The following is a 13,442-nucleotide window of genomic DNA, read 5'->3' on the forward strand; positions in this document are numbered from 1 at the left end:
AAGGTACGAAATAATGTTAAAGTACAAAGTAGTGTTGCAAGAAATGACTTGACAAAAAATGTATTCGTGGAAACTATTAAAACAATCAGTTAAAAAGTGATTATCAAGATTAATACTGCTCTTATCATATGTTTTGACTTTTAAAATAAGATTTACCAATAGAATAAGAACATTTTGTTCTTATTTCAAGTGCGATAGCATTTTCCCCTCATATCAAGTGAGAAAATTTGTTTTACTCAACATTATATTGACAGTTTTGGTGACTTCCTGGTTGGACACGAACAAGGGCCAAAATACACATTACACAGCAGTTATGATTTGATTCATAACCTGATAACGTCTTTATTTTGTTTAATGAGCGTTTAAACTGTCCATTGTGTGAATTGCCTCTGTTTTCGAGATGTCGCTCGTTGATGACATCACAGAGGAACTCGGCTCTACTTCCTGTAACTTTTATTTTTCTGATTTTCTTCATGAACTGCAACCATGGATCTAACTTCACAGAGGAAAAAGGATGAAAATAATTTACCACGCAGACCAAGTCAGAATTAGAAAAGCATAAAACCTGTTACTAAATGCACTTTAATCACATGTTTAAAAAAGCAACTAGCAAATAAAAGCATTTAGGTTTAAATGATCAGATCTCAGATATTCAGATCTCGACATCTGGGTTACTTCCTGTATGTTTTGCCTTTTTTTCCTCCAACTTAATCTTCACAAACTGATATTTAACCGGTGTAAAACAATGTCAAACAGTTTAAAAAAGGCACTGACTTTACTGCCAAACCACGTGACAAATGATAAAAACAGGAAAACCATCCGGCAAAAAAGAAAAACAACTCGTTTACAAAGAATAATAATGATTTTATTCTGTCCACAGCGTTTGTTTTTGAATCTACAACAGGGTCTGGATCGGTTTGTGTACAAGTCTCACACCGTAAAATGAAATGGATATCGTCGTTTCTTATATATTAAAAAACATTTAAATTATTTGATAGCAAACACGTGTAACCCTGTGCTCGATATGTAAAATATATCTTTAAGGACCTGCCCTGATGTACTCGTGACGTGAGGCAGAAAAACGAATGTCTAGCTTGAGTTTGCTTCATTATTTACAATGTGAATGTCGTCGGCGAGCACAGGGCTTTGGAGTAAAGGGCAGGAGTGGAACGTCCGTGTGGCAGTTTGTCTCAAAGTGGCTTCTCCGCAAGCGTTCCACAAACGACAGTCGACAAAAGGATGTTTTCCAATTAGAACTGAAAGAGAAAGACGAAAACAACAATAAATATAGCCGCAAGCGGCAATGATCGGCCCTCGCTACGCCGCCGCCACGCCGCAAGAGGAGGGGGCGCTAACGCGCCCCAATTGTCCTTTTATTACGCCTACTGCTGAATCTGTGACGCTGTCACATCTTCTCCCCTTTGTTTTACCATCCAACAGCTATTTTATTTTGAATTCTTGGCAAAATGTGCGGCTTTGCCGCACAGACACCGTGACTCTTTGAATAAAAATGTGGATAACTTTTGATGGTCCACACCTGAAGATGAGTCTCACCAAATTTCAGGTTAATATGTCTAACGCCCTAAGAGGAGTTTGTGAAAGTCTAAAGTGTAAACATGTTCTGGCGATTTCCCCATTGGAATAACATGGAAGGTTTCGGTCATCGTTACGGCAAAGCCATAACAATTATGACATGGGTCTCATTGACTTTTTTGATGGGGATGCCAAAATTGAGTTGTGTGTCAAATTTCATATAATTTCGCAAAACTAAATATTTAACCTCCATATAAAATCTGTAGGGGGCGCTGTGGCTCCAAATTAATTTATTTCACTTGAAGTAGGTTTAGGGCAAAGAGTTTAACAACTGATTGTAATTTGACGCAATTCGGACTTTATCTGCGCAAACGGCAGAAATGTTACATTTGGGAGATTTCTGAAATTCTAGCTACAGTTTGCGGCTTCGCCGCACAGAGACCGTGACAGGTATCAATGTAATTTGGATAACTTTTGATGTCCCACTCCTCAGTAGCATTTTCACCAAATTTCAGCTTTTTAGGGCCAACGCCCTGGGAGGAGTTCGTAAAAGTACGACGTTTGGAAAAACTCCGAAGTCATGTTTAGTCATTTTTGAAGCAATATGGCCGACATTTGGTTGGGCGGACGGCGTTGCCGTAATAATATTTTTTACTTCTCTTGTCACCATCTACCTCTGCGCCAAATTTCATGATTCTACGATCAAATTTTTTTTGGGTCATTTCCCATCTCTCAATGCATTTTTGGTACATTTGGGGGCGCTGACGCGCCAATTTTTTTTATTTTAGAAAAGGAAAATAGCCAGAATGTAGAGGCACGATTTTTAGAGGTGTGAACATTTTTGTGACTTTTCGTCAATGTTCACTGGGTGAAAAATAGGGGGGTTGGTCCCGAGAAGAAGAAAGAAAGAATATTAAAGCTGCAAGCGGCATCCAACGGCCCTCGCGGGCCACCGGCCTTCCGACTCTGCTCTCTGCATTTTACAGAGTCGGCGCTAACGCAATTGTCTAAGAACTAAGACAGTGACACATTGGACATGTACAATGCTGTGCTTAACCAGTGCAAATGAAGACAAATATCGGTCAAATGTGCAGCTCCAGCGCACAGAGACCGTGACACTTGGAATAAAAATATGGATAACTTTTGATGCCCCGCTTGTGTAGATGATTCTCCCCAAATATGAACTTGATCGGATAATCGCCCTAGGAGGAGTTCGTTAAAGTGTGAAGCGTAAAAATGTGGTCATTTTAGAGATTTCGCTGTTTTCCCATTTCTGACATATATTTGCGGGTCCGCCACACAGAGACCGTAGCACTTAGAATCAAAATATGGATACGTTTTGATGCCCCGCTTGTGTAGATGATATTCTCCAAATATGAACTTGATCGGACAATCGCCCTAGGAGGAGTTTGTTAAAGTGTGAAGCGTAAAAATGTGGTGATTTGAGCGATTCTACGATTTTCCCATAAGGATAACATGGGATGTTTCTGTCATCGCTACGGTTACGCCGTACAAAATATGACTTTGGCTCTCATACTTTCATGATCAGGATGGCAAATTAGAATTTTGTTCAAAATATCATGTCATTTGGAATAACTCTATTGCTTATAGGCCACTCTGAAGGCCAAATAGTCAGAATTCTGGGAAACGTTTGCGGCTCCGTCGCACAGAGACCGTAAAAGCTATCCTTAAAATGTGGATAACTTTAGATGCCCCACTTGTCTAGAGGACGTACACCGATTTTGAGGTTGGTGGGCAAAACGCACTAGGAGGAGTTCGTTAAAGTGTGAAACAGAAAAATGTTGATATTCGAGAGATTTAGCGGTATTCCCATAGGGATAACATGGGAAGTTTATGTCATCGCTACGACTACGCCGTAAAAAATAAGGCATTTGTCTGATTGGTTTTTTTGATCGGGACGCCAAAATAGAATTTTGGGTAAAGTTTAGAACATTTTGGTAAAACTAATTTTTGACCTTCAATGTTAATTTAAAGGTCACTCTGTAGGGGGCGCTATTGCGCCCATTTAAATTTTGTCATCATAAACTGGTCCAAACTAGAAAGTTGAACAACTGATTCAAATTTGGTCATAATCGGACTGGTTTTGATCAAATGGGAGCAATTTTTAGACCTGCAATATTCCAAAATAAGTTGTCCAACTTTGCGGCTGCGCCGCACACAGACCGTTAAAGGTATCTCCAAAAATTGGATAACTTTAGATGCCCCACTTGTCCAGAGGACGTCCGCCGATTTTGAAGTTGGTGGGCAAAACGCCCTAGGAGGAGTTCGTCAAAGTTTGACGTGAACAAAATGGCTAACACAGCGTGTTTTCATTTTCAAAGGAAGATGGCGGCCATAGGGTAAGTCTGGGGGCGTGGTCACAATGATTTTTTTTTTTTGTCCTCACGAGAGGAATGCGTGTCCCGAATTTCGTAGCTTTACGACAAAGTTGACCTCGGGGCGTCTCCCATAGGCGCAATGTATTTTGACTTTTGTCGGTGGCGCTGTCGCGCCATTTTTTAACGAAAAAAAATATGGCCCTGAAAAAATCAAATTTTTCGCCGATTCTGAATTTTGGGCAAAGTTTGGTGAGTTTTTGAGCATGTTCAGGGGGTCAAATTAGAGCTCAAAAAGCAGAAGAACAAGAAAAATAATAAAAAATATAGCCGCAAGCGGCAATGATCGGCCCTCGCCACACCGCCGCCACGCCGCAAGAGGAGGGGGCGCTTACGCGCCCCAATTGTCCTTTTATTACGCTAAACATAACTAAACATTTAACCTCCATATAAAATCTGTAGGGGGCGCTGTGGCGCCAAATGAATTTATTTCACTTCCAGTAGGTTTAGGGCAAAGAGTTTAACAACTGATTCTAATTTGACGCAATTCGGACTTTATCTGCGCAAACGGCAGAAATTTTAAATATGGGAGATTTCTGAAATTCTAGCTACAGTTTGCGGCTTCGCCGCACCGAGACCGTGAGAGGTATCAATGTAATTTGGATAACTTTTGATGTCCCACTCCTCAGTAGCATTTTCACCAAATTTCAGCTTTTTAGGGCCAACGCCCTGGGAGGAGTTCGTAAAAGTACGACGTTTGGAAAAACTCCGAAGTCATGTTTAGCCATTTTTGAAGCAATATGGCCGACATTTGGTTGGGCGGACGGCGTTGCCGTAATAATATTTTTTACTTCTCTTGTCACCATCGACCTCTGCGCCAAATTTCATGATTCTACGATCAGATTTTTTTTGGGTCATTTCCCATCTCTCAATGCATTTTTGGTACATTTGGGGGCGCTGACGCGCCAATTTTTTTTATTTTAGAAAAGGGAAATAGCCAGAATGTCAATGTTCACTGGGTGAAAAATAGGGGGGTTGGTCCCGAGAAGAAGAAGAAGAAAGAAGAAAGAATTAAAGCCGCAAGCGGCATCCAACGGCCCTCGCGGGCCGCCGGCCTTCCGACTCTGCGCTTTCGACTTGATAAAGATGGCGCCCTTATTGTGTGTTGAATTAAAAAAGAACTTGACAGACGACGACACAATTGACATGGCCAATCCAGTGCAAATCAACACAAGTGTCAGTCAAATTTGCTGCGCCGCCGCACAGAGACCTTAGCACTTGGAATAAAAATATGGATAACTTTTGATGCCGCGCTTGTGTAGATGATATTTCCCAAAGTAAAGCTTGATCGAGCTATTGCCCACGGAGGAGTTTGTTAAAGTGTGAAGCGTAAATGTGAACATTTCAAGGATTTGGCGTTTTTCCCATTTGTGACAGTATATTTGCAGCTCCACGGCACAGAGACCGTACCACTTAAAATCAAAATATGGATAACTTTTGATGCCCCGTTTGTGTAGATGATTTTCTCCAAATATGAGCTTGATCGGGCAAACGCCCTGGGAGGAGTTCGTTAAAGTGTGAAGCGTAAAAATGTGGTCATTTTAGAGATTTCGCTGTTTTCCCATTTCTGACATATATTTGCGGGTCCGCCACACAGAGACCGTAGCACTTAGAATCAAAATATGGGTAAGTTTTGATGCCCCGCTTGTGTAGATGATATTCTCCAAATATGAACTTGATCGGACAATCGCCCTAGGAGGAGTTCATTAAAGTGTGAAGCGTAAAAATGTGGTGATTTGAGCGATTCTACGATTTTCCCATAAGGATAACATGGGATGTTTCTGTCAACGCTACGGTTACGCCGTACAAAATATGACTTTGGCTCTCATACTTTTATGATCAGGATGGCAAATTAGAATTTTGTTCAAAATATCATGTCATTTGGAAAAACTCTATTGTTTATAGACCACTCTGAAGGCCAAATAGTCAGAATTCTGGGAAACGTTTGCGGCTCCGTCGCACAGAGACCGTAAAAGCTATCCTTAAAATTTGGATAACTTTAGATGCACCACTTGTCTAGAGGACGTACACCAATTTTGAGGTTGGTGGGCAAAACGCACTAGGAGGACTTCGTTAAAGTGTAAAACATAAAAATGTGGTAATTTGAGAGATTTTGTGGTTTTCCCATAGGGATAACATGGGAGGTTTCTGTCATCGCTACGACTACGCCGTAAAAATTTAGGCATTTTTGTGATTGGCTTTTGTGATCGGGACGGCAAAGTAGAATTTTGGGTAAAGTTTAGACAATTTTGGTAAAACTAATTTTTGACCTTCAATGTTAATTTAAAGGTCACTCTGTAGGGGGCGCTATCGCGCCCATTTCAATTTTGTCAGCCTAAACTGGTCCAAACTAGAAAGTTTAACAACTGATTCAAATTTGGTCCTAATCGGACTGGTTTTGATCAAATGGGAACAATTTTTAGATCTGCAATATTCCAAAATAAGTTGTCCAACTTTGCGGCTGCGCCGCACACAGACCGTAAAAGATATCTCAAAAAATTGGATAACTTTAGATGTCCCACTTGTCCAGAGGACGTACGCCGATTTTGAAGTCGGTGGGCAAAACGCCCTAGGAGGAGTTCGTCAAAGTTTGACGTAATCCAAATGGCTAACTCAGCTTGTTTTCATTTTCAAAGGAAGATGGCGGCCATAGGGTAAGTCTGGGGGCGTGGCCACAATAATATTTTTTTTTTGTCCTCACGAGAGGAATGCGTGTCCCGAATTTCGTAGCTTTACGACAAAGTTGACCTCGGGGCGTCTCCCATAGGCGCAATGTATTTTGACTTTTGTCGGTGGCGCTGTCGCGCCATTTTTTAACGAAAAAAAAAATGGCCCAGAAAAAATCAAATTTTTCGCCGATTCTGAATTTTGGGCAAAGTTTGGTGAGTTTTTGAGCATGTTCAGGGGGTCAAATTAGAGCTCAAAAAGCAGAAGAACAAGAAAAATTAAAGCCGCAAGCGGCATCCAACGGCCCTCGCGGGCCGCCGGCCTTCCGACTCTGCTCTCTGCATTTTACAGAGATGGCGCTAATGCAATTGTCTAAGAACTAAGACAGCGACACATTGGACATGTACAATGCTGTGCTTAACCAGTGCAAATTAACACAAATGTCGGTCAAATGTGCAGCTCCAGCGCACAGAGACCGTGACACTTGGAATAAAAATATGGATAACTTTTGATGCTCCGCTTGTGTAGATTATTTTTCCCAAATATGAGCTTGATCGAGCTATTGCCCACAGAGGAGTTCATTAAAGTGTGAAGCATAAATGTGAACATTTCAAGGATTTGGCGTTTTTCCCATTTGTGACAGTATATTTGCAGCTCCACGGCACAGAGACCGTAGCACTTAAAATCAAAATATGGATAACTTTTGATGCCCCATTTGTGTAGATGATTTCCCCAAATATGAGCTTGATCGGGCAATCGGCCTAGGAGGAGTTGGTGAAAGTGTGAAGCGTGAAAATGTGGTCATTTTGGAGATTTCGCTGTTTTCCCATTTCTGACATATATTTGCGGGTCCGCCACACAGAGACCGTAGCACTTAGAATCAAAATATGGATAAGTTTTGATGGCCCGCTTGTGTAGATGATTTTCCCCAAATATGAGCTTGATCGGACAATCGCCCTAGGAGGAGTTTGTTAAAGTGTGAAGTGTAAAAATGTGGTGATTTGAGCGATTCTACGATTTTCCCATAAGGATAACATGGGATGTTTCTGTCAACGCTACGGTTACGCCGTACAAAATATGACTTTGGCTCTCATACTTGTATGATCAGGATGGCAAATTAGAATTTAGTGCAAAATGTCATGTCATTTGGAAAAACTCTATTGTTTATAGGCCACTCTGAAGGCCAAATAGTCAGAATTCTGGGAAACGTTTGCGGCTCCGTCGCACAGAGACCGTAAAAGTTATCCTTAAAATTTGGATAACTTTAGATGGCCCACTTGTCTAGAGGACGTACACCGATTTTGAGGTTGGTGGGCAAAACGCACTAGGAGGAGTTCGTTGAAGTGTAAAACATAAAAATGTGGTAATTTGAGAGATTTTGCGGTTTTCCCATAGGGATAACATGGGAGGTTTCTGTCATCGCTACGACTACGCCGTAAAAATTTAGGCATTTTTGTGATTGGCTTTTGTGATCGGGACGGCAAAATAGAATTTTGGGTAAAGTTTAGACAATTTTGGTAAAACTAATTTTTGACCTTCAATGTTAATTTAAAGGTCACTCTGTAGGGGGCGCTATCGCGGCCATTTCAATTTCGTCAGCCTAAACTGGTCCAAACTAGAAAGTTTAACAACTGATTCAAATTTGGTCCTAATCGGACTGGTTTTGATCAAATGGGAGCAATTTTTAGATCTGCAATATTCCAAAATAAGTTGTCCAACTTTGCGGCTGCGCCGCACACAGACCGTTAAAGGTATCTCAAAAAATTGAATAACTTTAGATGCCCCACTTGTCCAGAGGACGTACGCCGATTTTGAAGTCGGTGGGCAAAACGCCCTAGGAGGAGTTCGTCAAAGTTTGACGTGAACAAAATGACTAACACAGCGTATTTTCATTTTCAAAGGAAGATGGCGGCCATAGGGTAAGTCTGGGGGCGTGGCCACAATAATATTTTTTTTTTGTCCTCACGAGAGGAATGCGTGTCCCGAATTTCGTAGCTTTACGACAAAGTTGACCTCGGGGCGTCTCCCATAGGCGCAATGTATTTTGACTTTTGTCGGTGGCGCTGTCGCGCCATTTTTTAACGAAAAAAAAAATGGCCCAGAAAAAATAAAATTTTTCACCGATTCTGAATTTTGGGCAAAGTTTGGTGAGTTTTTGAGCATGTTCAGGGGGTCAAATTAGAGATCAAAGCGCTGAAGAAGAACAAGAAAAATAATAATAATAATATTTTTAGCAAAAACAATATAGCCGTTTTTACTATAACAACAAATGATACATCGTTTGAAAGCTCTAAGCCTTCCCGATGCCGCCATGGGGTGGAATTATCATTACGAGCGCTTACGCGCTCGTCACTCCCTATTCCGTCGGGATGCCCCGCCCACTCCCCATAGACTTCCATTGATTTGAGCAGATACAAGCATGGCCCATGCCTGCGGCATGGATTCTCGCATACGGGACGATGCCAGGAGGGTTTTTGGAGGAATGCAGCGCTTCGCGCTGCTGTTGTCAACAATTAGTGAATGGGCTACGCCCATTCACTAATTGTTGACTATTTCTGTCATAGCAGGAGTAAGTATGCATGATCCATGCCTTCGGCATGGGCTAGTTCACTGTACTTGCCAGGGGCGACGGGGTACCAAACATGCGGGCTGCGCCCGCATGTTTGGTCAGACAGTTGCAACGCTGCCTTCGGCAGCGTTGCGGGAGCAATAGGCCCTCCCCCTGCTGGGGCTCGGGCCTAATAAAAATAATAATATTTTTAGCAAAAACAATATAGCCGTTTCCACTATAACAACAAATTATACATCGTTTGAAAGCTCTAAGCCTTCCCGATGCCGCCATGGGGTGGAATCATCATTACGAGCGCTTACGCGCTTGTCACTCCCTATTCCGTCGGGATGCCCCGCCCACTCCCCATAGACTTCCATTGATTTGAGCAGATACAAGCATGGCCCATGCCTGCGGCATGGATTCTCGCATACGGGACGATGCCAGGAGGGTTTTTGGAGGAATGCAGCGCTTCGCGCTGCTGTTGTCAACAATTAGTGAATGGGCTACGCCCATTCACTAATTGTTGACTATTTCTGTCATAGCAGGAGTAAGTATGCATGATCCATGCCTTCGGCATGGGCTAGTTCACTGTACTTGCCAGGGGCGACGGGGTACCAAACATGCGGGCTGCGCCCGCATGTTTGGTCAGACAGTTGCAACGCTGCCTTCGGCAGCGTTGCGGGAGCAATAGGCCCTCCCCCTGCTGGGGCTCGGGCCTAATAAAAATAATAATATTTTTAGCAAAAACAATATAGCCGTTTCCACTATAACAACAAATTATACATCGTTTGAAAGCTCTAAGCCTTCCCGATGCCGCCATGGGGTGGAATCATCATTACGAGCGCTTACGCGCTTGTCACTCCCTATTCCGTCGGGATGCCCCGCCCACTCCCCATAGACTTCCATTAATTTGAGCAGATACAAGCATGGCCCATGCCTGCGGCATGGATTCTCGCGTACGGGACGATGCCAGGAGGGTTTTTGGAGGAATGCAGCGCTTCGCGCTGCTGTTGTCAACAATTAGTGAATGGGCTACGCCCATTCACTAATTGTTGACTATTTCTGTCATAGCAGGAGTAAGTATGCATGATCCATGCCTTCGGCATGGGCTAGTTCACTGTACTTGCCAGGGGCGACGGGGTACCAAACATGCGGGCTGCGCCCGCATGTTTGGTCAGACAGTTGCAACGCTGCCTTCGGCAGCGTTGCGGGAGCAATAGGCCCTCCGCCCTGCTGGGGCTCGGGCCTAAATATTCCGATACGAAAACAATGTTTCCCATTTTCCAAATATCATAAACTATACATTTTCGGAAAGCGCTCGCGCTTTCCTACCTCATGGTGTGGGTCCCTGGTCACACCACAATGTAAAGTGCTTGTTTAGTGCGCACTTTTGCACGGGCTTCGCCCGTTTACAACGGTAGTGTTCCATTTTCCTACTACTAATTAGTATGCACGGGGCGTGCATGAGTGGAGGAGTGCGTTAGTGAGTGTTTGGAAGTGGGCGAGCGCTTTGTGCTCGATTTCGTGCGCACTATGTGCGCACTTTCGCAGCCGTGCTTCGCACGGCCTTACGAGATTAATAGGCCTCTCGCCAGCTTGTGGCGCTCGGGCCTAATAATGAGTCAACACGCAGATGTATTCTAAACGGCTGAAGAGATCCAGGAGTTTGAATCACAAGCTGTTTGGAAAGAAAAGGTACATTTTTGAGGAACTCTTCGGCGACGATCCTGGCCCTAGCGTTGACAGACAGCTTCATCTCGCTGATCTCTTTGTCGATCTCCTCCATGAAGTGAATGACGAAGTCCACCAGCTTGTGTTTGTACATCTGCTCCGTGTGGAAGTTTGTGATCAAGAAACTGATGTCGTAGCCCTGAGCAAAGACGACACACAAGGAAACATTTAGAGAAATACAAAGATATCAAAGCCACAACAAACAAAAAGAAACGTTTACCTCGACTGGTTTCCTCCGTAAGATGAAGAAGTTCTCGGCTCTCATCATCATGAACCGCATGAATTTATGGCACAGGATCTTCTCGATCTCATCGGCCTGTGGCAAATTCACATTATTTACAACCTCCACATGATTAAAAGTGTAATTACTACTTAGTAACTATAATATGTAAAGAGCATGGCTTTACATTTTGTTTATTGTTGTTGCTCTAAAATGGCTCAATCGTGTAAAACTGATTTACAGCAGCAGCAGATTTACTGGTTCTGTGTTTGGGAAAAATTGCTAGATTTTTTAACCCAATGAGTATCAACTAGTAAAATATATGGTAATACTTTATAATCACTTTATTATAATAGAATAAATCAAGCAACAATAGTTTATTAAGACTAATTCAGTCTCAGTAACTACCCGAGTAACGGGGGATTAACACAGACTACTTAATTAATTCCTAAACTCCTAAATAATTTATGAAGTCATTCCTAATTAAGCCTGAATCAATCTTAACAATTTCTTTGTTCATAACTCTTAATTTATTAAGGCTAATTAAGGTGTGGTTATTATAGTCGTTCCAATAATGTAAAGTGCAGTGCTGTGGGCGGGAATAGGTGGTAGTTAAAACTGATATTTTCAGAGCACGTCAAGCTTCCAAAGCAGGAAAACAGGATTACAAAAAAACATGCATCAATCAATCAAATACAGCTCTTTGAATGAGCTTTCCAAGTAGGAGAAGCAGAATAACACTTAAATAAAAGTAATAAAAGTAAATATGTGGCCGACCCTTGCCCTCTGACCTGTTTGACAGCGATGCTCACTCGCACAGAGTTTATGGAGCCCTCGATCAGAACCTTCTCCTTCTCGTTTCGGCTGATGACGACGGGCTGAAGCAGCAGCTCTTTACTGCTCCTGTACAACACACACAGGTCATGGAAGAGAAGATTTAAGGAGGACTTTAAGACCTCGGCGGCGTCCTCCTCACCTGACTTCCACCTCGGGCTTGTTGTGCCGCTCCACCACCTGAGACGAGAAGTTCTCCAGACACAGCGCGGCCTGCAGCGTGGCCCGCACTGCGTTCAGATACGGGCGCAGTGTAGCCGTCTGAAACGCACAACAGCAACGAGTCAAAGTCAGTCTTTACACAGACAATTGTTCCTTGCGTTTCCCATTGACCAGAACTGATGATAACACAAGATCTACATTAAAGCACCTGAGCTAACAGCAAAGTTTGACCAAAGGACACAGAGCACAGATTCTATTAAGACTGCAAATAACCTCTATTTTAATTGATTAGTCGTTTACACCAGTGATTCTGAACGTGGGGGTTATTGTCTCGAATAAGGGTTGACATCCATTTAATGCAATGGACAAGACTAAATACACAAAACTGTACACGTTTTCATTTTGATACTTAGTGATTGGAGTCATAAAATCTATTCTCTGAACATGGCATCAGTTGTACTCTTGTGTATCACAGTTAACAAATTATTAAATTACTAAATTAGTTGACAATGATTTAAATAATTGATTAATTGCAATTAATAGATTTACTTGTTTTAATCCTAGATTTAGTTGAATATTTGTGTTTCTGGTTGAACTGAGACATGTTATACCAGGAACAAGGAACAGCCTTCACCATTTAGAGAAGCAGCTGTTCACAATATATGCATTAGATTTAGCTTTTATAACTTGAACCAGTAAAAATGGGAGCACAAATCTCTTTAACTGTCAGTAAATACAAGATTAGACTTCATTGTTTTTCAAGAAATAAGGGTTACAATTTTAATGAAGACTACAGTCCTTTTTCACATCTGGACAGAACTAGCAAACTATATCCTTTAAAAATCACGACTACAATAAATATAAAGAGCCACGCGTGACTGTTTAGTTGAAATAACAAATAAAACGCAGACGCTTTTGGTCTAAACATCATGTTTTTTCATTGACAGGAAGCCAATGCTAACAACGTTAGCCAGGTGACGTTAGCCTGAATAAAACCAGCGGATCAAAACATACATATATCTAAACACACGAGCGCGTGAGCGCGAGGCGTCTTAAATGAACAAAACACGGGTTAAATGAGAGTTAAACGGTTAGATTTTAAACATATTTGACATTTTCTTACCATTTCTGTGAAGGAGCAGAAGAGGCAAAGGCGGAAGTAGCCACACCGGAAGTAGCGCGATTTGGCAGAAATGTTTAATAAAAATATCAAGCGTAAAATATTAGGAAATATTATGTAACATACGACATTTAAATCATATAAATATCAAATTCAAATGGCAGAAGTATAAATGGAAACTATGAAATAGTTTTAATTAAAATATTTAGGCAAATTATGAGATTGAGA

General features: G+C 42.0%; 1 protein-coding gene across 1 annotated transcript; it reads right to left on the reverse strand.

Moving 5' to 3' along the window:
* Nucleotides 1-843: 843 nt before the first annotated feature.
* On the reverse strand, nt 844-13,271 carry arpc4 (actin related protein 2/3 complex, subunit 4). Its single transcript, XM_072452713.1, has 6 exons — nt 13,218-13,271; nt 12,075-12,193; nt 11,890-12,001; nt 11,099-11,194; nt 10,847-11,017; nt 844-1,256 (listed from the first exon to the last, which is right to left on the reverse strand). Exons 1-6 carry the CDS (start codon nt 13,218-13,220, stop codon nt 1,251-1,253), a joined length of 507 nt encoding a protein of 168 aa, XP_072308814.1. The 5' UTR covers nt 13,221-13,271; the 3' UTR covers nt 844-1,250.
* Between the last annotated feature and the right edge of the window lie 171 nt (nt 13,272-13,442).

This window comes from Eucyclogobius newberryi, unplaced genomic scaffold (genome assembly GCF_026437365.1).
Source record: "Eucyclogobius newberryi isolate DKJ021-1_F unplaced genomic scaffold, fEucNew1.0.hap1 SCAF_19, whole genome shotgun sequence".
NCBI lineage: Eukaryota > Metazoa > Chordata > Actinopteri > Gobiiformes > Gobiidae > Eucyclogobius > Eucyclogobius newberryi.

Bases quoted from the DNA above. Each gene is read 5' to 3' on its own strand.
- arpc4 (XM_072452713.1), bottom strand. The intron at 12,002-12,074 runs GTGAGGAGGACG...TGTGTTGTACAG, and splicing joins AAGCCCGAGGTGGAAGTCAG to GAGCAGTAAAGAGCTGCTGC. The intron at 11,195-11,889 runs GTCAGAGGGCAA...AATTTGCCACAG, and splicing joins TGAGCATCGCTGTCAAACAG to GCCGATGAGATCGAGAAGAT.